Source organism: Danio rerio, chromosome 15 (assembly GCF_049306965.1).
Source record: "Danio rerio strain Tuebingen ecotype United States chromosome 15, GRCz12tu, whole genome shotgun sequence".
NCBI lineage: Eukaryota > Metazoa > Chordata > Actinopteri > Cypriniformes > Danionidae > Danio > Danio rerio.
In genome coordinates, this window is record NC_133190.1 from 46,665,001 (window position 1) to 46,692,500 (window position 27,500).

Genomic DNA, 27,500 nt, shown 5'->3' on the forward strand with positions numbered 1-27,500 from the left:
GATTATATAAATGATTAAATTAATGCTTGTTTACTATTAGAAGCTGCTTATATTTACACACTGCTGCCACACAACTGTGTTTAAACCGCTTATAAAAGTGATATTTGCATTGTAGGTCCCCTTCAACAGAAATTGAGAGTAAATGTATAGTTCATTATTGTGTCATGTTAGTAAATACATTAACTAATGAAACACTATTGTAAAGTCTTTACAGCAGAAACAGACTTGTATAGCTCATATATAACTTGACGCTGAGTAAATGATGACTGAGTTTCTCTTTTTTGGGTGAATTGCCACTTTGAATGTATCTTTTATCCAAAAAGATGTGCACTGGACTAATTATTAGTAAATTAACTGCTAATTAAGTAAATCATGCTATATATCGTTTTAAGATCAATGATACTGACTGTAACTAACTGCACTGACACGTTTTACACATACATTATACTTGAAAAGGTGTATATGTCATAAAATTGTGAACAAATGTGGTCAGATTTAAGTTTAAACACAACTTCACGTATGAACCATGATCAAACTGAACTACTGTGGGCATTGTCTATAAGCTGCATGTTAGCCCAACAAACACACAACGTTGCCTCAACGTAGCGACCTTCCTACAACAATGTACCAACATTGCAAAAAGGTTGAGGATTCTACGTTGTTGCTAAACGTTGTCACAACGATGTCATAAGGTTGCCATTTAAACATCATGAGGGCCGCATACTTTAGGTTGCGTGGACGACCACTGTACAACATTTACTGGTCACAGCTGAATCAGTTTAAATTTCAACAAGCCGTCGTCTCATTCATCAACGACCGAGGAGACGTGAGTATTGCTTTATTTCTTCTTGGTAAATAAGATACGTAAATCGTGAATATTCAAACAAACCTACGATTTCGACAACAATCTGTTCCAACATTACACACAAACACACAAAAGCCGTAATGAAGTTATTACGAGCGAGTAACATTTCGGCATTCCGTTAACGGACGGCAACAACATTAAAATCATTATGTTAAATCTCTCGATAAAACATTTCCTGATTATTTACCTACGCCTTGTCTTTAGTCAAATGGACAATAATGTTTTTGAAGTTCAGTTTTTTCCATATCCATCGTGATCAGTTAGTATGATACTTCATCACACGAGCCGACCCACTTTTTACAAAACACACAAAATAACTTTTAAAAACAAAACATCTCTGTGCAGATTGCGTCCCGGTAAAGGGACAGTTCACTCAAAAATGATATGTACTCACGAATTATTTGCCCTGTAAATAATAAGTGATTCCAAACCTTTAAGTTTCTTTATTCTGTTGAAACCTAAAGACTGTAAGCATTTGCTCTCATGGTAGGAAAACACTATGGAATTAAATAGTTACAGTTTTCCAGCTTTATTTAATACATCTTCTTTATTGTTTAGCAGAAAAAAAGCTAAATAAGTTTGCAACAAATAAAGGATGAGGCTAAATGGCAGAATTGTCAGTTTTGGGTAAGCTATCTCTATAAGTTAAAGTAGGCCTATATAAATTGATGTTCATATGCCTAATTAATATAGATAGTAATTAAAAGGTCTGCTAGTCTAAATTTCTATTTTGATTGGTCTTTTGATGTTTTATTTAAAACCCACTCTTTTCTTTGCTCAACAGGCTATTTTTACATGGAGGTAATCTTCTATTGATAATTTCTGGATTTTAATTATGCGTAAGTTGCATAAAACTCTATTGTTTAACCACTCACTGTTGTTTTCAAATTACTCGTGTAACTTGTCTTTCAGAATGTTTTCAGCTGTTGAATTCACCTCAGATCAGTGTTGCTGTAATTCCTGATGGAAAGAAGAATTGAATGAGGTAAGAAGTATACTACTCTATTTACTATTAAATGTAGTTATGTTACCTAAAACAGCATGTCCATAATGTGGAAAATAGATCATGCTTATGAAAAATTACTTTATTATTTTGTACAGCTGTTATTGAAATGACACTAAGTTTAACATTCCATTAACAGTGAGCAACGCCACAACTATAGGACCTCTTCTTTCTCTACTCATAATTTAAGTAAGTATTCAGAGACCAACTCTGACTTCTGTTAACTCAAACCTGTTTTCCCTGTATCTCTAAATTTATTTAATTGTATGTAATTTTGGTATATGATATATTATTTAAACATTAAAATAAAGTAGGCTACATAATTACTCACTGGAGATTTGATATGTAATGAAATTACAATAAATGTCTGAAACTTCAATAACTTGCTAGTCATAGTCATTTACTGTGTAGTGCTGTGGTGTCAAGCTCTGATCTGTCCTCTCTTGCTCACTGCCTATTTTGACTTGTGTCTGCTGTGGATCTCTGAAGCTGGATTATCCGTTGAATTTGTTTCTTCCTCTGACTGCTTTCTCCATACCAACAACTACGACTGGTCTTCAGCTGCGCTCCCCAGTCTGCTGTATTCTCCAATCCAGAGCTTCACTGCCCAGTGTCTGAATTTTAATTTATATATTTATTTACATTTTAATGATTTCTTGTTTACTTTTCTTGTTTGTTTACCCTTTAGTTTAATTATATATATATATATATATAAACTTTATTTTAAACTGTTTGCTTATAATTAGATGTGTACTGTATGTATTAAATGTTGTGAAATATAGAGTAAAAAGTTTGATTATATTCATTTGTGTGGCATTTTTACACTTTAAAGTTTACACATGCAGTTGTTAAATGAAATAGGAAAAATAAATGAACAATATTTAATATTAAGCAATACTGGAAAAGAATTGCTGCTTATCCTGTATTCTAGGCAGTATTGATAAACTGCCACAAAAAATATTAATACAGGTAGTAAGAACGCCGCCTCGCGGTTGCTGAATGTCGCACGACAACGTTGCTACAGCCTTCTCACGTCTTACCGTACGTTCACACCGAAAGCGGCGAGAGCGTCAAAGTAGCCGGAAGTCATTCATTTTCAATGAGAGCCGGCGGCGATACGCGGCGATAAGCGGCGAGGATCAGCGCGGCGCGTCTTCGCCGGCGTGAGCGTCGAGGAGAGTTGAAATTAAGTCAACTTTATGGTAATGAGCTATGACGCGGTTCGGCGGCAAGCAATCAGAATGAAGACGTCCATCGCTTGATAGCAGTTCAGAGAACACAGACCTGTGAACTTTGGTTCCGACCACAGTTGTTCCCAAGGGTTTGATTATTGCGGTCGCCGGATTTCCAATTATTTACAATTTTTTCCTACAGGAACATGCATTAAATAAGTTACTGGCGAGTTACTGATGTTCATTAATGTTATATATTTATCTTAAAAAAGCGGGAATCTCACGCGATGTGACAGTACAAAACCGTACTGCTGCTTCAGGATATTTCAGACATATGGACACATATTGGATAAATAGAGCAAAGCCACACCACACGCAACTTGATCTTCCATTGTTGTATGAATTTGATAAGAAGTGCGCAACATTTTCACGCTAGAAACATGTTTTATGCAGGAATGTAACTGATATGCTGCAACGGCTCCTTTAAATATGAGATCAATGTAGCGAGTTTTGACGCTCTCGCCGCAGGAGCTGAAGGCAGAGAGCGTTGTCGCCAGGGCGGCAAGAGCGACCTTGGACGCTCTCGCCGCTTTCGGTGTGAACGTACGGTAACGCCTGTTTCACACCGCAAGCGTCAGCGGCGCGTGAGCGGCGCGTGAGCAGCGCGTGTGTTTTCGGCGTCCATGTTAACAGATTAGAGCTTTCATACCGCACGCAGCAGCAGCGCGTCAGTGCGAGGCGTGAGCGTCGCCGAAGCAGCAGTGCAGCGATAGTTTCGGCGCTGGGTCTATTTTTGACGCGCTGCTCACGCTCAATTAAAGTGACAGTGCATTGATAATGACCAAAACACATTGAATGACAGTAAAAAGTAGCCATTTTACCCAATAAATACGTTAATAATGTCAAATGGTTTATATATAGTCATTCAAATGAACTTAAAACGATTAAAAACGGCAACAAACATTTATTCAGGCCCGAACTACAAAACCGAATGTAAAACAATTTTACTATCAGTTTTGCTTAAGTTGCACACTAGTGTTGTAGGAGAGGGGAAATAGAACATTTACGGGATTTGTAGTCCATAGCGAAGTGTATTGTGGGTAGTGTAGTGCGACACGCATGCTGGATTATGTGAGCTCGCTGTGTTCTGTGCAGCTAAGAGAGGAAGCAGAGGAAGAAAGTTTTAATCGGCTTTGTTTTATGTTCACTCGAGTTATTCCTAGCGGGAGCTGTTTGCACTGTGAATCTGACAACACGAAAATAAGTAAAAGAATGGCATGCATTAATTACTTTTGTCCGTCTCATCATCTGCACGAGCATGAATTAACGAGCTGTTTTTCTGCCGCTGGACATCACTGAAGCGGAGAAAGTAACACTAGTTTGATCATGTATAAATATCATTATAACTATATTGTATAAATATTATTATAACTAGGTCTACAGCAACCTGATAATCAAAAAACAAATTACATGATATCACAGGCGATTGTCTTGACTGTAGACACTTTTCATATAAGTTAGCTTGAGAAGCATATAGTACTATTTGATCTATAAAATTTGTAAAATAAACATTTGCAGGTTAATGAAACAGCATAGGAGGGGCCTTGGTACAGATGAAAAGTTTAAAAAGTGTATTTGTATATAGAGGGGTAACTAGATAGAATAGACAGAGATAGGTTGATCTCAGCAGCAGCTGCCGAAGAGCTGCGCGCTGCAGACGCAGCTGGTGTGAAAGGCAAACGCCTGCGTGCTGCTACTGCTCGACATACGCGCCGCTCACGCTCTGCTCACGCGCCGCTGACGCTTGCGGTGTGAAACAGGCGTTACCCAACAAACACACAACGTTGCCTCAACGTAGCGACCTTCCTACAACGTTGTACCAACATTGCAAAAAGGTTGAGGATTCTACGTTGTTTCTAAAGGTTGTCACAACGATGTCATAAGGTTGCCATTTAAACATCATGAGGGTCGCATGCTTTAGGTTGTGCTTAGGTGGCGTGGACGACCACTGTACAACATTTACTGGTCACAGCTGAATCAGTTTAAATTTCAACAAGCCGTCGTCTCATTCATCAACAACCGAGGAGACGTGAGTATTGCTTTATTTCTTCATGCTAAATAAGATACATAAATCGTGAATATTCAAACAAACCTATGATTTCGACAACAATCTGTTCCAACATTACACACACACAAAAGCCGTAATGAAGTTATTACGAGCGAGTAACATTTCGGCATTCCGTTAACGGACGGCAACAACATTAAAATCATTATGTTAAATCTCTCGATAAAACATTTCCTGATTATTTACCTACGCCTTGTCTTTAGTCAAATGGACAATAATGTTTTTGAAGTTCAGTTTTTTCCATATCCATCGTGATCAGTTAGTATGATACTTCATCACACGAGCCGACCCACTTTTTACAAAACACACAAAATAACTTTTAAATACAAAACATCTCTGTGCAGATTGCGTCCCGGTAAAGGGACAGTTCACTCAAAAATGATATGTACTCACGAATTATTTGCCCTGTAAATAATAAGTGATTCCAAACCTTTAAGTTTCTTTATTCTGTTGAAACCTAAAGACTGTAAGCATTTGCTTTCATGGTAGGAAAACACTATGGAATTAAATAGTTACAGTTTTCCAGCTTTATTTAATACATCTTCTTTATTGTTTAGCAGAAAAAAAGCTAAATAAGTTTGGAACAAATAAAGAATGAGACTAAAATGGCAGAATTGTCAGTTTTGGGTGAGCTATCCCTATAAGTTAAAGTATATAAATTGAGGTTCATATGCCTAATTAATATAGATAGTAATTAAAAGGTCTGCTAGTCTAAATTTCTATTTTGATTGGTCTTTTGATGTTTTATTTAAAACCCACTCTTCTCTTTGCTCAACAGGCTATTTTTACATAGAGGTAATCTTCTATTGATAATTTCTGGATTTTAATTATGCGTAAGTTGCATGAAACTATTGTTTAATCACTCACTGTTGTTTTCAAATTACTCGTGTAACTTGTCTTTCAGAATGTTTTCAGCTGTTGAATTCACCTCAGATCAGTGTTGCTGTAATTCCTGATGGAAAGAAGAATTGAATGAGGTAAGAAGTATACTATTCTATTTACTATTAAATGTAGTTATGTTACCTAAAACCGCATGTCCATAATGTGGAAAATAGATCATGCTTATGAAAAATTACTTTATTATTTTGTACAGCTGTTATTGAAATGACACTAAGTTTAACATTTCATTAACAGCGAGCAACGCCACAACTACAGGACCTCTTCTTTCTCTTCTCATAATTTACAGTAAGTAAGTATTCGGAGACTAACTCTGACTTCTGTTAACTCAAACCTGTTTTCCCTGTATCTCTAAATTTATTTAATTGTTTGTAATTTTGGTATATGATATATTATTAAAACATTAAAATAAAGTAGGCTACATAATTACTCTGGAGATTTTATATGTAATGAAATTACAATAAATGTCTGAAACTTCAATAACTTGCTAGTCATAGTCATTTACTGTGTAGTGCTGTTGTGTCAAGCTCTGATCTGTCCTCTCTTGCTCACTGCCTATTTTGACTTTTGTCTGCTGTGGATCTCTGAAGCTGGATTATCCGTTGAATTTGTTTCTTCCTCTGACTGCTTTCTCCATACCAACAACTACGACTGGTCTTCAGCTGCGCTCCCCAGTCTGCTGTATTCTCCAGTCCAGAGCTTCACTGCCCAGTGTCTGAATTTTAATTTATATATTTATTTATATATTTATTTACATTTTAATGATTTCTTGTTTACTTTTCTTGTTTGTTTACCCTTTAGTTTAATTATATATATATATATATATATATATATATATATAATCTAAACTTTATTTTATACTGTTTGCTTATAATTAGATACTGTATGTGTACTGTATGTATTAAATGTTGTGAAATATATAATAAAAAGTTTGATTATATTCATTTGTGTGGCATTTTTACACTTTAAAGTTTACACATGCAGTTTTTAAATTAAATAGGAAAAATAAATGAACAATATTTCATATTAAGCAATACTGGAAAAGAATTGCTGCTTATCCTGTATTCTAGGCAGTAATGATAAACTGCCACAAAAAATATTAATACAAGTAGTAAGAACGCCGCCTCGCGGTTGCTGAATGTCGCACGACAACGTTGCTACAGCCTTCTCACGTCTTACATTTCTACGTTGTGACAATGTAGCGAGCACGTAAGCGGCAACGTTGCCTTTGAAAAAATACAACGTTGTGCAGACATCGCTACAACGTAAATGTGTTTGTTGGGTACACTCTTACATTTCTACGTTGTGACAATGTAGCGAACACGTAAGCGGCAACGTTGCCTTTGAAAAAATACAACTGTAGGAAAGTCCTATACAGGGTTGCAGTTCTTATGAGTATACCCTAGATGGCGCACCTCTCTAATTTGACCGACATTCACTACTTTCGCTTTCAAGAGCAAGCACATGGCAAAAATCACTTGTGAGGCACGGTGAGAAGGCAAACATCTATCCTGTGTGCGTTCATGCCAAGAAAGTAAGTTTATTTACTGATTCCCACCAAAAACATGGGTAATACTTATGTTAATACTGTTGTAACAATATCTGTAATGTTGTATTTCACCTTTAATGCATATATTTGCATAATCTTATGTTATATGTTCATCTGTGTTGGGAAGCTAATATGCTAGTCCAAACTATTTATGCCATAGTATGTTTCCTTGTTGGATTAATGTTTATATTTTGACACATGGTGTAATGTTGAGTCATTTCTAAACACTACAGTTTGACAGTGAATTTATTCCTATACCTAAAGATTATTTTCTGTTGTAATCTAAATGGAAATGTTTGACTGTTATTTGTTAATTGCTAAACCTGTAATATTTTATTGATACTTAATTTGTTCTATTTTATGTTCCAGACCACACACACACACACACACACACGTACTCACTCATTAAAGCTATTTTTGGATGAAACTCTCCGAGCCCTTTACTCTCTTACCGGAGTCTCCAGTTTTCAAGGACTATCAGAACATTCCAGAGGTTCCACCTCAACAACAACGTTGTGCAGACATCGCTCCAACGTAAATGTGTTTGTTGGGAGTACACCTTGTATTTACATTTGAGTGAAATGTTTGCATATATTGTAACAAATGCGGGAAAATAATGTGCATAAAACTTGTTCCTATTAAACTTCCCCCACAGAGTGGTCTCTTACCTGAAAAAAAGCCGGTTATGACTCCGTTGTTTCGTCTTCTGACTGAGGCGGAAGTAATTTAGTATTAGTTTACAGCGATGAGGATCCAAGATGGTGTCCTGCTAAGTCTACTTGTGTAGTGCTCTGCTGACAAACTCACCTTTAACAGCTAAACAAGAAATATCTTACTTTAAAGTTACCTCTCACAACTTTAAAAATGAAGTCAGCGGCAGATAAACGGAAAGGAGGAGAAACATCGCGTGCTTCACGTATCTCTAGCCTTATAGAAGGCCACAGCTATGCTGCTCACGGAGATAGCCCTTTACTTTCACCGCTACCTGGGAGCCCAGATAAACCGCCATCAAAGAAAGGTAGAGCAGATGACGATGATTCTGTAATCTCCACGCTTTCTCAGCTAATAAATAACCGATCGGATGCCCTGGAAAAAATGGTTGGGGACTGTTGGCGCAGCCATTTTCGTGTATGGTAACCGGTAATAATCTTAATTACACGGAGGTAAAATAACTCACATCTCTCCTCTGTTTTCTGCTGAACCGGAATACATTTATTTGCATATGTCCAAATATGGGAAGCAGGTAACACATGACATGACAGTCTGAGGGCACATCCAATAGTAACGCTAACACCCCCACTTGCACTCATACTGTACAGTATACAAACTGTATATGGTAACACAAATGTTCGATTTACATACCAAACAAAAAACCTTTGAATTTTTCCAGCTTAAACTTTGTCACTGGTTTAGTCATGACATCGGCTACCATGTCTTCTGTGGGACAGTACTCAACAGTCACTTTTCCATCGCTCAGTGCCGATCGAATGAAATGATACCGTACATCCACATGTTTGCATCTTTGACGGCACACTGGATTCTTTGATAGTGCAATGGCACCTTGATTGTCCTCAAAAATCTGTACAGGCATATACATGCAGTCATTTTCCATACTGTCCAATAACTGTACAAGGTACATGCTTTCTTGTGTGGTTACAGTCAGTGCCATATACTCTGCCTCGCATGTCGATAGAGCTACTGTGGACTGTTTCTTTGACTTCCATGAGATCAAAGGACCATTTGCAGAAAGGCTGAAACAATACCCTGTTGTGCTTCTTCTGTCATTTAGATCTGAGGCAAAATCAGCATCACAATATGCCACAAGTTTAAGTTTTTCATCACTTTTCTTGTAACATAGCTCCTGATCAATTGTACCCCTCAAGTACCTCATAACATGTTTAACCGTAGACCAGAGCTGTTCGTTTGGTTTGGACAAATACTGTGATAGTTTACTAAGAACCCAACTTAGATCAGGTCTAGTACATGTCATTAGGTAGATCAAACTACCTACTGCCTCACGATACCTTTTAGGATCAATAGGATCACTATCACTGTCGTAATCCAATTTCAGCTCACATGGTGTTGATCTGGGTTTACAGTCTAACATATTGAATCTCTCCAGTATTCGCAATATGTATCTTTTCTGGTTTACCCTTACAGTTCCCTTACTTTGATCGAAATCAATTCCCAGAAAATGTTTGAGCTTTCCCAGATCTTTCATTTTGAATTTTGATGTCAGCATTTCTTTCACATCCTTCAGTAAACTGTTGTCACTAGCAGCTATGATGAGATCATCTACCCAGATTATTATGATCACCCTGTCTTTACCACTTCGCTTACTGTACACACAGTAATCAGCCAGATTCTGTATGAAATCATTTTCAGTGAGATACACATGTAACATTTTGTTCCAATTTCGTCCTGATTGTTTTAAACCATACAGTGATTTGTTCAATTTACAGACTAGTTTATCACCTCTGTTTGATTTGACTTCAAATCCTTTCGGCTGCTCCATGTAAATCTCACAATCTATTGGAGCGTGTAAGTAAGCCGTTTTCACATCCATTTGGTGAAGTTCAAGATCATATTGTGCTGCCATTTGCATTAAGGCTCGAATTGATGTGATATTTGCTGTTGGTGAGAAAGTCTCTATGTAATCTACACCCATCACTTGACTATAGCCCTTAGCAACATATCTGGCCTTGTATGTCTCTGTCTCATCTATATTACTCTTAATAGAGTAGACCCATCTACCCCCCACTGCATGTTTACCTTCTGGTAGTGTAGTTAGGGTAAATGTATTGTTTTCTTGTAGTGAGCTAATTTCATCTTCCATGGCCTTAACCCACATCTTAGACTCATTGGAATTCATAGCTTCCTCAAAAGTCTGTGGTAAATCGCACATTCTGTAACAGTAATCAACATTAGTAAGAATCTGATCATCACTCTCCACATCAGATACATAATCTGTCAAATACTGTGGGGCTCTCCTATTTCTCTTAGGATAACGTGCGCATTGTTCACCACTCTCAGTTTGAGCACTACTCTGACTCTCTGTCTCAGTTGTCTTTTCTGGCGTCTCATTAGTAATGTTATGTGTTGACTGGGGAGATACATATCTCTCTCTATGAGAATCATCATCTGACATTGTGATTTCTGTCTGTGTCTGATGATCAGCCACACATCTTGTTATGAATTTCACAAGTCTGTGCTTCAGAACTTTTCCTGTGTCTGGATAATAAATCAAATATGCAGGGCTGTATTTATCATATCCTACAAAAATCCCTTTTTCACATCTAGCATCCAGCTTCTTTTTGTCGTGTTTGTATGCGTAGCATACTGAACCAAATATTCTCATTTTAGAGAGATCAGGCTCCTTCCCAGTCAATGCATAGTATGGGGTTTGGTGTATACGGCTATTGTAGCACCTGTTGCGAATTACTGCAGCAGTCATTACCGCGTAGGTCCACAACATCTTGGGCAGGCCACTCTCTAAGATCATGCATCTTGCCATCTCAAAAAGTGTTCGCCAATTTCTCTCGGCAGTCCCATTTTGATGGGGCGAATATGGCGCTGAAGTCTCATGGCGTATACCATTCTTACTTAAAAGAGACTGAAACTCTTTTGCTGTGAACTCTGTTCCATTATCTGACCTAACACACTTTATGCGCCCATAAGGTGCTGTGTCAGCAATGAACTTTTCAGTTGCTCTTGCAGTGTCACTTTTAGCTTTTAAAAAGTAAACAAATACTGCACCAGAGTAATCATCAGTGAATGCTAAAGCATACTTGAAGCCGTCTTTAGCTTCTGGGTCAATTGGACCAGCTAGATCTGTGTGCACTAGTTCGAGTGCAGCTTTAGCTCTTGTATCAGGCTCCCTGTTTCGGCTCTGTACAAATTTACCCTGTGTACAAATCTCACAATTTAAATTAGATTTATCAATCTTCCCTGTTATTTTCATCCCCTTCACTACATTTTGCAATTTGGAAATGTCTTCATTATTGCAGTGCCCAAGAATTTCGTGCCAGGTTTGGATATCATAACATGAGTTACAACTATCAGTATCACCATCTCCATTAGCAGTGTTCAGATAATACAGTCTATTGTACTCATGTATGCTAAATTTTGTACCGTCCTTATGAGTCAGTTTGTCTTGTCCTTGTTGAAAGCTGATCGAAGCTCCGTTTGTTGTTGCTGCTTTAACAGAAAAAATGTTTTGTGGATACGATGGTATATATAAGGCGTTCTTTAGTATCGTTTTCACTTTATGTCCCGCGCTGTCAATCAAGTGCACCTCTGCGTCACCTCTTCTCTGCGCAACTCCACTCGCCTTTGTTCCGTCCGCCAACTCAATGTAGTGTTTCTCCGGTTGGAATTTGTCATCAAACTGTTTGAATTTCTTAAGATCAGTAATGATATGCGAGGTTGCGCCAGTGTCGACCATCAGCCCTTTTCGCTGTATTTCGTATGATCTGTAGTCACTGGCTTTGAAGATAAATGTGTGTTCCTCATCATCGTTCTTGTCGCTAGCCAGTTTAATATCATCTCTCCTTTTTCGTCTACAGTTCTCGTCTTTGTGTGTTGAGCTTTTGCAGTAATTACACCACTGTCGTTTGCAGTTTAAGGCTGGGCATGTACGCATTTTGTGCCCTTTCTGTTGGCAGTTGTAACACGTAATGTCCGAGTATGCGAGCCCTTCTCTCCCCTTGCGTCCCGAGGGGGAGGCATTTGCTTTCATTACGTTATCTTCACTGGCGACACTGTGGAAGTTTTCAGTACTCTCAAAATTTCTCAGCTTCGTTTTAAACTCAGCAAACGTTATTTCTGTATCACTCTGTGTGATATGTATTGCAAACGGTTTAAACGAGTCCGGCAAACCTTTCAAAATCATCGCAATTAGAAGTCCATCACTAAGGGTTTCTTCTGCATTTCTTAGTGCTGTGATTGCGGTTTCAGCTCTTATAATATAGTCTGTGACACTCTCACTTGGTTTCTTTTGTAAAGAAGTTAACTCGGTATACAGAGAAATGATTCGCGGCTTCCCTTTGCCAGCATAGTAGGCCCGTAAAATCCGCAGAGCTTTCCTACCGTCATCCGCGGCATCTCTCATGACAAGTGACAAACTTTTGTCATCCAGGTACTGGATTAATTCTGCATACGCTTCTTCATTTTTATCAGGTCCTTCATCATCATCAGCATGTGCGGAGGCCTCTGATAGCACCGTCTCTTTCAATCCTAGCAACCGCATGTGTCCTAAAAACTTTGTTTCCCAAAGTTCATAGTTTTTCTCATCTCCGTCGAAACACAATCTATTCCATCGGTTACTCACATCTCTTCTGGGCCCATAACCTGTTGGCGCAGCCATTTTCGTGTATGGTAACCGGTAATAATCTTAATTACACGGAGGTAAAATAACTCACATCTCTCCTCTGTTTTCTGCTGAACCGGAATACATTTATTTGCATATGTCCAAATATGGGAAGCAGGTAACACATGACATGACAGTCTGAGGGCACATCCAATAGTAACGCTAACAGGGACAATGCGTTGAAAATAGAAGGGCTAAAAAAAACTGTTGACTGTATATGTGCCGAGCTCAACGACGTTAAAGGGAAGGTTGGCCTTATTGAAGCAAGAGTGAGCTCTGAGGAAAAAAAGATGGAGTTCTGTGAGACAAGGATTGCAGATTTGGAGCGTTACTCGCGTCGTTGGAATTTGCGACTGCACGGAATACCGGAAAAAGAAGGTGAAAACATCAGAGCTGAATCTATTCGCATATGTGTTGCCACTTTTCCAGAGGGAGGTCCGTGTCTACCGGATAAAATTGACACTGTTCATCGTATCGGGAAGAGGCCAATTAACACCACTAGGCCACGGGCGGTCATCATTCAGTTCTCTTCAAGGTTAATAAGAGATGGCGTGTGGAGAGCAGCGAAATCATCAGAGTTTCTTCGTGTGAACAGTCTTCGATTTTCCGAGGATCTTACGGCTTTCGACCGAGAAAGAAGGCTCTTACTTTGGCCTGCGGTGGAAAATGCTCGTAAGCAAGGAAGGAAAGCATACTTTGTGGGCCACCGAGCATTCATTGAAGGTTCAGAAATTAACCCTTCATGATCTGAACAAATAATCAAGAGAGGTTCACATAACTAATGTTGCACTAATCAGAACACTGAAGTTAGCTGTAAATGTTCTTATATAGTTATTTTGTCAGCTATTATTTGTGCGTTTTCATCCAGTAAGCTTTAGTAAGGAACTTTTTTTTTTCTTTCTCTTCATATTAAGAGTTTTTTTTTGTTTGTTCGATTTTACTCTGTTTATTTCTGTAATTTCTCTCAACGCCAGGGGACTTCGAGACGTTACTAAGCGGAAAGCTTTGTTTACATTTGCAAAATCATTTAAGACGGACTTTGTTTTTTTTTTCAAGAATCACATTCAATTCCTAGTGATTATGCTTTTTGGAGAAATCAGTGGTGCAATGACATTTGGTTCGCTCACGGCTCAGAACATTCAGCTGGAGTCTTAATTTTGAAAAACAATTTTGTTGGAGACGTTTTACATCACTTTTGCGATAAGAAGGGTCATTTTCTGATGTTGGTAGTTTGTATAAATAATATTGTTGTAATTTTGGTTAATATATATGGCTATAATGTAACTCGTGATAATGACTTGTTGTTTGAAACTATAGAGGACAAGATTCTCTTGTGGCTTAATACATACCCTGATGCCTTAATCTTTATAGGGGGAGACTTTAACATGGTGCCTGATAACCAAATGGATAGACTACCGCCTAAACGGTCCACCTCTGTAAACACTAAACTGAAAATTTTTATGGACAAATTTAATGTTATTGATATTTGGAGAGAAATATTTCCAAACACTAAGTCTTACACTTGGAGTAACAAAAGTTGTTCTAGACAGTCTCGTATTGACTACTGGCTTGTGTCTCAATGTGTCAAGAACTTTAAAGCTACTACTAGCATTCTTCCCTCCCCTCTAACTGATCATAAGGCTATTCTTCTTCAGTCCCCTCTCTCATCAGACAATATATTCTCAGGACCCAGGGCATCTTATTGGAAGCTTAATTCCTCATTGCTTACACATGATCAAGTAAAGATTAAAATTTCATTTTTAATTAAATATTACTGGCTCAAAGCGAAAAAAGACAATAAATATGGATTGAATTGGGAACTCCTTAAACATGAAATTGGCAAATGTGCTAGGAAATTTGGGACTCAACTAGCTAAACTTAAAAAGCAAGAGGAGGAATCTATTGTTTATAAAATAATATACCTTCATAACAAAGTTCAGGATGGCCTATCAGAAGCAGAATTTCAAGAACTTTCTGAATTGCAAACTAAGCTAGACTTAATATATAAATACAGAGCAGAAGGCTCTTTTATTCGCTCAAGAAGAAGATGGCTCGAGCAGGGAGAGCAAAGTACAGCTTATTTCTTTAGGATGGAAAAAAATAATTCTAGAAATCTAACTATTAATTCCGTGAATATTGATGGAACTGAGTCTTCTGACCCTAAACAAATTGCTACCTTTTGTGCAAATTTCTACACTAATCTTTATAAATCTAAATATTGTGATGATTCTGCACAGTTGTTTTTCCAATCGTTAAAGGGAACCAAAACTTTATCTATAAATGAGACGGACACCTGTGATAGACATATAACTGCTGCTGAAATAATAGTCTATTGAAGCCCTTAAAAATAATAAATCTCCGGGTACTGATGGGCTGACGGCTGAATTTTATAAAATGTTTGCTCAAGATTTAGCACCTTTTTTACTTAAAATGTTTTTAGAAAGCATTGAATCTGAAGCACTTCCTTCAACATTATCTCAAGGCTTACTTACTTTAATTCCCAAACCAAAGAAAGACATTCTTTTTATAGATAACTGGCGTCCAATTTGCCTCTTAAATTGTGACTACAAAATATTAGCATTATTATTGACCAATAGGCTTAAAAGTGTGCTAGGAACAATAATAGATGAAACGCAAACAGGTTTTATCCCAAAGAGACACATTTCTAATAATATCCGTCTCGTCTTAGATTTATTAGATTATGCAGAATTAGTTAAGGAGGAAAGCTTTATTCTTTTTTTAGATTTTTATAAAGCTTTTGATTCTCTTGAGCACAATTTTATTTTACAATCATTACGCAAGTTCAACTTTGGTGATTTTTTTTGTAAGTCCATCCGCACGTTATATAAAAATGCTACCTGCTCTATTAATCTCAAATCGGGTACGTCACCTAGATTTGAGGTTTTTAGGGGAGTTCGTCAGGGCTGTCCAGTCTCTCCCTACCTATTTGTAATAGCATCTCAACTTCTTACCTCTTATTTGCTGAACAGTAGTCTACAAGGCATTAATTTAGCTGATAAACATTTTCTCATAAGCCAATTAGCAGATGATACCACTCTTTTTCTAAAGGATGAATCACAGATTCCTCATGCTATTAAATATATTAAAATGTTTTCAAAAGCTTCAGGCTTGACTCTAAATTTAGATAAATGTGAGCTGCTTGCTATAAAGTCCTGCTCGGCCTCTATTCTTTATAATATCCCTGTTAAATCTCAAGTATGCTACTTAGGTTTAACTATTTGCAAAGATGACAATATTAGAAGTAAATTAAATTTTGACCCAGTAATTACCAAAACAAAAAAAAAAATTTAATTCTTGGCTTCAAAGGGACTTGTCTTTAAGAGGGAGGGCACTCCTTGCCAAAGCTGAGGGTATTTCAAGAGTAACATATCCTGCTCTCTCACTATTTGTGAACAAGTTTTTCTGTGCTGAGGTTGATAGAATGCTTTTTGACTTTCTTTGGAAAAACAAAAGACACTATATCAAAAAATCTGTTATTATAAACAGTTATGATTATGGGGGTCTAAACTTTCTTGATTTCTCTTCTATGAATAATACTTTCAAGATAAATTGGTTGAGGCAATTTTTGAATGATCCTGATTCCCTTTGGAATGTAATTCCCAAGTATATTTTTTCCAAAGTTGGTGGTCTCCCTTTTTTATTAGTATGTAATTATAATATCTCCAAACTTCCTATTAAATTATCCAATTTCCATAAGCAAGTATTATTAGCATGGCATTTAATATATAAACACAACTTTAGTCCTCATAGGTATTATATCTGGAATAACCATGATATTTGTTATAAAAATAAATCTATATTCTTTCCTAATTGGTTTAGGAACAATATTTGCTTGGTTTCTCAACTTTTTAATAATAATGGTCATTTACTCTCTTATTCTGAGTTCTTAAGTAAATACTGCATTCCTATAACCCCACGAGAGTTTGCCATCGTTATGGACGCAATTCCCAGTGGCGCTATTACCCTTTTAAAAAACTCTCTTCATTCTGTTCTCCCTGTTACCTCATTAATTAATGCGTGTGAAACAGTGATTGGGAAAATTTGTTTCTCGCATAACCCTTCTCTCAGAAATAGAAAGATTCGGCATCTTTTTCAGAATGAAATAACTTCTATTCCACATGTCATATTTCACTGGAGTAATTTATTTTATGACATTCCTTGGAAAATTGTGTGGTCTTTACCCAACAAATTTCTAATTACAAATAAGGTTAAAGAGGTTTCCTTCAAATTGCTACATAGAGTTTATCCAGTGAATGTTTATATAAAAAAAATGCTTCCGGAAAAGGATCCCCTCTGTTCCTTTTGCAGAATTCTAGATGAATCTGTTGATCATCTTTTTTGGGAATGTACCCATATTAAGATTTTTTGGAAAGAATTCAGTTTATTTATACGTATATCTCTTTTATATAATTTTTCTTTGTCATACAAGGATGTTTTATTTGGTTTTTATCATGTTGATAAAGTTAAAGATAAATATTTTCTAATAAATCTGTTTATTTTACTAGCAAAATTTTTTATACATAAATGCAAATTTTTGTCTGTAAAGCCCCTTTTTCTTATTTTTTGTAAAGATTTGAAATATTATTTAAATACAATCTCTACCTCCAGCAATGTTAAAGCTTTAAAATACGTAACACTATGTGAATCTTACAATATTCTCTCTTTTTTATAATAGATGACTGTATTGTATGTGATCTTGTAAACATCACTGTGACCTTGCTTTAAATTTAAAGTGCTTTTTGTAATTTATATTCCCCCTGGCATATTCTTTAGTTTGTCATTTTGTTTTGTTCTGTTCTCTACCCTTGTTGTTAAAGGTTTTGTACCTTTTCTGTATATTTTTGTATTCTTGTTGAACGCTTTAATAAAAAAAAAAATAAAAAAAAAAGTATTAGTTTACAGCAGCATCAATCCACACCGCATGGTATATGGTATTGACAAAAAGGGATACACCTCACGTTAATATAGTAGTGACTTTGTACAACAACAATTCATATTTTGCTACTATGGTGGGTAGGTTTAAGGTTAGGGCAGGCGTTAATAAAATACAAATTAATGAGTAATTTAGTAAATAATAAGCTGGGAAATCTAACGTTACCTCACGGCGAGATGCGGTCGCCATGTTTGATGACAAACGCGGGTGAACCACATCAGAAAAAAACGACGGTTTTATAGTAATATCCTTTGTAAAACATCTCACAAACACTTCGAATAAAATGGTCTAACGTGTGTATATATTTGTAAACGCACTTTTTATGTCTGGGCAGCTGATAATATTTATTTAATAACATTCTGTCTTCAGCGATGAAGGGGAGCTCGAGAACCCGAGCACAGACGCAGCGGGGGCGGATCAAATAAACGAACGACTTTATCCGTAACTCACAGGGTATCAACGAAATGCTGCTTAAAATACAGTTTAAGATGTGATTTTCTTCAGTATTTGTAGTGCGAGGATTTACAGTTTATTGCTGATGAGTGTATATATATGATACACTAATGAATCAATAGAGATCAATGGAGGTTCTACACATTCCCCTTTGCTAAACTCGGTACGTTACTGTTCTTACAGTTCTGTGAGGGTCGAGTTGAGGTTTGGGTAGAAAAATAATACAATAATGGGGTTAATAATAATGGGGTTAATAAAATGCAATTAATGGGTAATTTAATAAATAACATAATTCTCATTAACTTCCAGCAGCAGGCAGCTGTATCCCTTCTCATACAGCAACAAACTCTATTTTTCTTTTTGATTTTTTTTTTTACTTTTTAGTCACAATTTACATGTTAAAAGCTGTCAAAAAGTGGCTCATTTGTCTGATTTCAACCTTATTTTACACTACAGCTATTTTCCATTGCAATAAACATTTTCAATACAATAATTATTGCATTAGTACTAAAAAAAAAAAGCTTAAACCATCCTAAGCTGGCTGACCAGCCTGGTTGTAGAGGGCTTTTGGCCACTTCTGAAAAATGTCCAAATAAAACCAGCTTGACCAGCCTGGTTTAAGCTGGGCTCCCAGCCTGGCTAGGTTGGTCAAGCTGGTTTTAGCTGGTCATCTCTCAGCCTGACCAGCTAAGACCAGGCTGGAAATGGCTGAAAACCAGCCTGGTTGACTAGCTAAAACCAGCAAACCAGACTGGGCTGGTTTAAGCTGGTTCTTACAGTAGGGTAAAGTAGTAAATAATCTATATGATTATTTATTTTTCTTTTTGATGCTGGGTGCCAGTTTATCAGGAAGTGACGATTTTGTTGACTTATTGGATGGAAACGCTGCTTTATTCACTAATTTGTATGTGATATTCCCGTTTTGCGCATTTATATATAGATAAATGTATAAATCTTTGGATGGAAACATACTGATTGCCCAAATTAAACATATTTAGCTGACATGTCTGTGTTTGGACATTTATCATTATTATTTAATCATCTATTAATAATAATTAATAATCAAAACTAACCATATTGATTTTTTAGCTCACATTGCTAGTTTTATGGTGAACAATTCATCTGTGCATGTCATTAAGAAAAAAATGGATTTCCCCTGTAATGTAAAATTGAATACACACCCTGTTTGTTTTCAGTTAAATTCTCAGATTAGGTCAGTCTGAGGTATTGAGCGTTGCTAACATAACAAAACATAACAACACCCCTCCAGCTGTCAGTTTTGACAACATACAGAAATAGTGAGGAGGAGTATGTTGTAATAGCTCTCCACAAACCCGTTTCCATGAGATCTTTTAATGAAATGCCTTATTTACTACATCCAATCAGCTTGCTGCATGTTAAAAAAAGCCACGCCCTCTTCTTTCTTATGTAATATCTCGTTTCTCTAGGTAGTCACAAAACTTTTTTTTTAAATGGTCATAGATTCCAGTTCATGCAGACTTTAAACACCAAATGTTTGCTGGGATGTGTAAACTGGCACACGTTCATCTCACAAGCCTAAAGAAACTCCATCTCTACCTCAATCCTCACCTCATTTCAGTGCAGGACGGCTGAAAGCACTCTGGACAGCTGCAGTACTCAGATCACCAACCGCAAACCGAAGTCTCCAACAGACACACAGTATATATGCAAATCTATAGTGCAAATGACCACACACACCAAATACCAGCTGAGGCCCAAATGGGTTGCACCTGGGCTGATATCTGGGGACCCAGCTAATTTTGTCTTTAGTTTCCATGTAGTAGCCCAGAGGTCTTGATTGCTTCATATAGGGCAATTGGGCAAGTTAAGACTATCGTATGGCCCCAGACAACTTCGGTGCCCCCAGAGATCTGCTTTATCAGTATTAATAGTATTAGAAGAAGGTTCAAGCTCAAATATTCTTTCACAGGGGGCAAAATTGCTGCATTTTGGCTACAATAATCCCAAAGGAGTCTGTTCGCATGGGATAAAAGGAAAAACATTCCACCTTTATGGGAATATGTTAATTTTTCTCTTGGATAGTGTTGCACCGGCAGTTTTTTCTAGACTTAAACTGTAATGTAAAGTCCACACTAGAGGGCTTTGTAATGAGTAGCTAGTTTGTATCCAGGACTGGGTTGCGGCTGGAAGGCCATTTGCTGCGTAAAACATATACCGGAATAGTTGGCGGTTCATTCCACTGTGGTAACCCCTGATAATCAGGGATAAGTTGAAGGAAAATGAATGATTCAAGTATGAATCCTGCAGACCAGTCTTTGTAAAGCTGAAATGACAATAAAGCTGCCTTGAAATAAAAAGTGAGGTACATTTTGGTCAAAGAAGCACTTGGATGCTTTACAAAAATATAATTTACCAAACAAACATGAATGATCAGACAGAAACACAACTGTAAGAGTAGATGACGACAATGATTGAATGTTTTGGGTAACATGAGAGTTTCACACACATCAGAAACAGATAAACACAGTCATACATCACTGTAGTTTTCAGCGATGCTCTTCATATAACACAAGTGTTGAAGTACAGTGTGTGCATGAAAATAACTACAGTGTGGAATGATGATAATAAAAGGCAACAAAAGGTGTATATCCTTCTATAAACACCAATAGCACAGAGGTAATACAGACGAGTGCAGAGTCTGAACCAGAAACTGTTCCTGACTTCAGTGTTTACAGTAGGAAAGCTAGAATTACAGGACCACATCAGTGTTATTTCTATACTAAATATGGCTGTAGAATTCAGTGAAAAATAGACTTTAGTAAGACTAGAGATTATATTTAATCTGACGCAAATGAAGACAAGGCTGTGAGAGACTTTAGTAAATATACAGGACACAAAAGAGTGGGATTTTGCACTAATGTCATACAATCAAGCTATTATTTTGCCGCTTGTTCAAAACTACTTATTTAAAATGAGCTGAAATGACAATTCTTGAGATTTTTTTGGGACAACTTAATTGTTTTGTTTGATCCACTTAAATGTGTTAAGTTAACTAAATTGATTTGTGTTGGGACGACGTGAATTGTGTGAAACACTGCATTATTACAGTGCGTTGAGATTTCCTGACCACACAGTAAACCACACTGCATAATCTGTCATTTACTAGTTGGCCTTTGTGATGTCACAGGAAAAGAACCAAAAGCTGAAGCAGTTTGAACAGTTTTGGCACCTATATTCATTTGTTTATACTCGTATTTTAGACATTTCCTTCTAATATTAGATTATTTATATTAACCCTGTAACTGTCATACCCATTTGAGACTTGAAAATCATATAGATTGTCAACATAAGTCAATGTTTAGACCCAAAAATGTCCAACTGCTCCTCCTATAAGCTGTTTTAATCCGTACAGCCACCCCAACCCCCAGTGACATCACTTTTAGAAGAAGTGCAAAGGAGGAGGAGCTGGAGCTCATTGCAGAGCCACTTGGGCAGAGCTGAGTACCACTTGCTTTAAATAGCTAGTTCTTAAATATTTGTATAATATAAATCTAAAAACATAAAATGTTTATGCATTTACGTCTCTCACAGCCTTGTAGTCCATCAAATCAAATTAAATCTAGTCTAATCGTCCTACATGAGCTTAATTAGGGCCAAGAAGAGGATTACAGTCAAACGTAAATAATAAAAAAAACATCTTGAGATTAAAGCCATTACAGTGCAAGATTAAAGTTGTTAAATGTTCAGAAATAAAAGCTAAAATAAAAATGTTGATGGAGTAAATTGAGAATAAAGTTGTTACATTTAGATCAAAGAGAATAACCTCATTAAACTACAGGTCTAAAGTTATACATAAAAAGAAAAAAGCTCATGAAATGAAGATCTTCTGCTTGTGTTTCAGCTAATTTTGACTTGATTCCTAAGTACAGTAAATGATTTTGTTGACTAGAACTTTGTATATGATTTGTGCAGCAATAGTGTTGTTTATCTTATCAACAGCTGCTAAACCGTGCAAGAATAAGCTCTTTACAATGTTTCACGAAAGGAAATATGACTTACCGAAGTTACACCTAACTAAAATGTTGAGAAACATAACAATACTACAGCTTGGCGATATAGCATTTAGAAGGTTAACAGAAATGCAGCCCTAGTCAGTAAAGCCTTCTTGAAACATTAATATAGAAAAATGTAACACTTTACAATAAGGTTCATTAGTTATGCATTTACTAACATGAACAACACATGTACAGCATTTATTAATCATAATTGAACATTTATTAATGCATTATTAACATTCAAGTCCATGCTTGTTAACATTAGTTAATGCACCATGAGTTAACATGAACTAACAAAGAACTACTGTATTTTAATTAACTAATGTTAACTAACAGGAACAAATACAGTAGTAAATGTATTGTTCATTGTTTGTTAATGATAGTTAATGCATTAATTAACATTAACTAATGAACCTTATTGTAAAGTGTGACCTAGAAAAATTATTAAAACTCTTAATTTTAAGCATTTTTCTTAACACATTATATTTAAATTTATCTCAATTTGATAATTTATTTTTTCAAAGCATAACTTTACTCTCCAAACTAAGTTTATTTTTGGCATGTTTTTCTACTTATTTCTTTATAGTTTATATGGAGTTTTTAAAATGCAACAACTTTATTCTCAAGTTTAGCTCCAAACATTTCATTCAGCATCTTTTTTTTTTCTTAAAATTTATGAAGAAAATCAAAGAGAGAAGAAGCAAACAATAAAGTTTCAGGTTTATACGTTGTAAAAGAAGCGACTAATAAGCCTTTGGTAAACCAATAAATTGTTTCTACAAATTCTTTTGTCACGACTTGAGCTGAAATGAGATGAAGCCTTTGCAGTCTCTGCTCCATGTTTGTGGAATCAGCTCCCACTGGACATTACGAGAGCTTCTTCTCTCTCTACTTTGAAGTCCAGACTTAAACATTTTTATTCTATTGCCATTTCACGCTTTTATTCTTTAATGTGCATTGTTGTTGTTCATACTATTACTTTATTATTACTTTCATTGTTATTTTAGAGTGTGTTTTGGTTTTGTGCAGCACTTTGGTCAGTGCCAAACTGAAGTTAAACATGCTTATAAATAAACTTTACTTACTGTAGTCTTGCATTGTAATCACTTTAACCTCAAAATGGTTTTATTTATTTTATTAATAATCCTTGGCCCTAATCCTCCTCCATATTCATGGTCACCAATTAAATAAATAAATAATCTCTCATTTGATTCCCCAGATTATTCAGAAAGCAGGGTTTGACTGAAGTCCTCATCACTGACCGCTGCTGTCACTGAATAGTCACGTTCTGTCCGTCTTGATTCTCCTTCATCTCATTGGTCGGTTTTGGAGGGGGCAGGTCCAGCCGGGCCCAGGACATAGGCTCCGCCTTCTTCATTACTACTTCCACTTTGGAAGCCATCATATTAACCACACTCTTACTGACGTCAATGACCTATAACAATAAATAATAATCAATAAATGACCACAATCAACAATCAAGCATTTTTTATGTGATAATACAAAATGCACATAGAAATAGGTGGATTAAAACAATCTTTTATGCAAACCTATTCATTTACCATGTTTAAAATGTAAAACAGGTGGCACTACTGTGTTTTTTAACGTATTTGTGCTGTAGCGCCCTCTAATGTATATAATACAATAAAATATAATATTATATAACATAATAAAATATAATTAAATATAATATAATAAAATATAATAAAATATAATATAATAATGAAATATAACATATTATGAAGTATAATATAATATGACATAATATAATATAACATAATATAATGAAATACAATATAATATAAAATAATATAATATAATGAATATAATATAATATAATATAATATAATATAATATAATATAATATAATATAATATAATATAAAAAATAACATAATATAATAAAATTTAATGAAATATAATATAATATTATGAAGTATAACATTATGACATAATATAATATAATATAATACAACATAATATAATATAATAAAATATACTATAATATAATATAATATAATATAATATAATGAAATATAACATAATATAATATAATATAATTTAATATAAAATAACATAATATAATGAAATATAATATAACATAATATAATATAATGAAATATAATATAATATAGTATAATATAATATAATATATAATATAATGAAATATAATATAAATGTAATGTAATTAAACAATTTTTCCTTTAATTACTACCATTATATATACACAAAATAAGTACAACAAATTAATGTATTACGGTTTAAAATAAATAAAGTGCAAACGTTCCACTATACACTTCAATTGATCAATAAATAAATAATATAAAAAAAATAAAAAATAAAATATATATATATATATCTCAATTCTTTGGTAGGCACTTTTCACATTTTACATAGATAAAATTTTGTACTTGCACTTTAATTTCAGTTTATACGGTTTTGATCAGATTTAGCCATTTTTTATTATTTTTGTTGTCATTTTTATTTATTTTCAAACATTTAGTATCTAACCATCACTTAAACTTGGTTTGCTGGAAGTTTGCGACACTCAACAAACATTTTTTAGGCCTTTAAATGCACATTAACTAAAATAAAACTAAAATATGATTCTCAATGACCCCAAAAAGAGCTAATAATGAGGTTAATAATACTCACTCCCCACAGACTCAGGCTCAGCTCAAACTCCTTTTCTCCGTCAAAGATCAGATGGACTTTCAGCTGCCATAAAATAACAGAGTAATTAAACATCATATATTATTTTAGCACATTTAGAAAAAAATTATCTCTTTAATCAGATAAACACACTGACCGAGACGCTGTTGGCCTCCACAGAGCAGAGCTGCGGGTTGGAGTTTTTTGCATAGATGGACAAGGTCACCTGACTTCCTGTCTGATGCCAATCAAACCTACACGGAGCCACTTTATTACCCTGGAGAGAAAGAGGCATCACGTACAGTGCACAATTTAAATTCAGTTTCTATAGGATGATTTACTTTAATATATTTGTGCATATACAGCTAGAATTATTAGCCCACGTTTACTTTTTTCCCCAATTTCTGTTTAATGGAGAGCAGATTCTCTCAACACATTTCTAATCATAATAGTTTTAATAACTCATTTCTAATAACTGATTTATTTTATCTTTGCCATGACAGTAAATGTTAGTAAAATAATTTTGTCCTTAAAATGGTTTCAAAAATTTAAATCTGCTTTTATTCTGGCTGAAATAAAACAAATAAGACTTTCTCCAGAAGAAAAAATATTATCAGACACACTGTGAACATTTCCTTGCTCTGTTAAACATCATTTGGGAAATATAAAAAAAATATCAAAAAGGGGCGAATAATTCTGACTTCAACTTTACATTAGATTAGGCAGTCCCAAAGCTAAAACTGGAACTAATATAAAAAAAAACTTAAGATCAGAGTCCAAAAATGAGTACACCCAAATTAATATGTTGAGGGAAAATATTGAATAAAATTGCAATAAAAAGAAAGAAAAAGTCAAGTCTTTTTATTGCAATTTTATTTCATATTTCCCCCAACATATATAATTTGGGTATACTAATTTTTGGACTCTGATTTTAGGGGTGCTTTCACACTTAGATCAATTGCCTGGTCCGAACCCAAGTTCAATTGTCCCCCCCTTGCCACCTGTTTGGCTGGTTTGTGCTCACACCGTCTTATTAGACATCTAATTATTATCATTATTAGTATTATTATTATTATTATTATTATTATCACAGTCTAATTATTAGAAATAAACAACACTGCTTCACCACTTTGGATACACATTATTGTATGCAACCTTGGTGAACAAAATAGCCTTTTTAAATCATACTAATCACTGTAAAAAAAAAATGCTGGGTTACTCACAATGGTCTATATGTAGAGGTAGTGTTTTCCAACCACTGATAAAACTTCCAGTAAAATGTATATTTGACTATTTTCGATTTCGAAAGGTTCCTTTTACTGCACCGAGGTTGTAATGTAATAACAATACATTCAGTTAAATAGACGTAAGCATTCATTTAGTTGTTCAAGCGTAAAACGGGATGAAAGACCATGTAACCGCTAGCTTCGTCAGAATCAGTAGGCGAACACAGAAACTCTATTGAAGATACTGGGATAAAACAAAACGTCATATTTTAAAGACATGACGGGAAATTGGAATTGAATGCAGTGTTTCTTATCCGGTCTGAGACCCACTTAATATTGTATATATTTATCAGGCAGTTAAGAGAGAACGTGGCAATTTTATAATGGAAAGACAGTTCACCGGAAGCACTGAACCTGGCTGGCTGAAATTAAAAGTCTGTGAGCATATACCCCATTCCATCATGATGTCCAAACACAAATCAATTAAGTAAACTTAATTGTTTTCACAAATATAAGTGCATTGAACCTGATGACCTGTTTCCACTGAGTGGTACGGTACAAACCGAATCATACCACCTTTTCGGCACCCTCTGCGCAGAGGTTGCCAAGGGTACCAAAAGGCAGAGCTAGACACGCAACTGAACGCTATTGGTTTACAGAGATAGGTCATTCGCTACCGCAGCAAGCCAAAATGAAAACAATGGAACCGCCATGTTTTAATACACAGCCGAGACATTACGCCATAATAATATATACATATAATAACAAGCCATGGTCGACCCGAGCTCAAACAAACCTTGTCCTTGTCTTGATGAACAGCCACAAAGCCAAGATAAACAAAATCTGCTGTGCCCTGTTGTCATTTTAACAAGCTTGTTAGGGTTAGGGTTCCAGAGCGCTTATCATCTCGTCTATATTTTAAATAATAAACTTTTTGTGCTCATGTTAATAACGTGCGTGTGATCATTAAAGCCATTTGACATACGATCCTGTCAGAAGAGGAACAAACGTGATAGTGAAGCGCAAAAAAACAAAGGAGAAGCCGAAAAAAACAACAGCAAATGATGCGTCTGCAACCACTGACTGTGGGCTATATTGTGTGTTGTTTTTTAACCCAAATAAGCACTAAGGGTGCTTTCACACCTACACTTTTGTTTCGGAACGTGTCTCGTTTGCCCAGTTAGCGCGGTTCGTTTAGCA

General features: G+C 35.5%; 1 protein-coding gene and 1 long non-coding RNA gene across 6 annotated transcripts in view; one reads left to right on the plus strand and one right to left on the minus strand.

Annotated features, from left to right (window-relative positions):
* Positions 1-744: 744 nt before the first annotated feature.
* LOC101885254 (uncharacterized) lies at positions 745-6,773 on the plus strand. Of its 5 annotated transcripts, none has more exons than XR_012391091.1 (5): positions 745-826; positions 1,650-1,666; positions 6,070-6,142; positions 6,300-6,350; positions 6,653-6,773. It is a non-coding gene; the product is annotated as an uncharacterized lncRNA (long non-coding RNA). The 5 variants fall into 5 exon arrangements; XR_012391093.1 differs by lacking the exons at positions 6,070-6,142; positions 6,300-6,350; positions 6,653-6,773 and adding exons at positions 1,778-1,850; positions 2,008-2,057; positions 2,358-2,668 and having other exon boundaries at positions 1,650-1,704; XR_012391090.1 differs by lacking the exons at positions 745-826; positions 1,650-1,666 and adding exons at positions 4,977-5,129; positions 5,944-5,960.
* A 16,773-nt stretch (positions 6,774-23,546) lies between these two features.
* The window catches only part of chordc1a (cysteine and histidine-rich domain (CHORD) containing 1a), a 17,919-nt gene continuing 13,965 nt past the window's right edge, over positions 23,547-27,500 (minus strand). The window contains 3 exon segments of the mRNA NM_001025175.1: positions 23,547-23,858; positions 25,078-25,140; positions 25,232-25,351. Coding sequence (NP_001020346.1) covers positions 23,694-23,858; positions 25,078-25,140; positions 25,232-25,351 — 348 coding nt within the window. The 3' untranslated portion in view covers positions 23,547-23,693.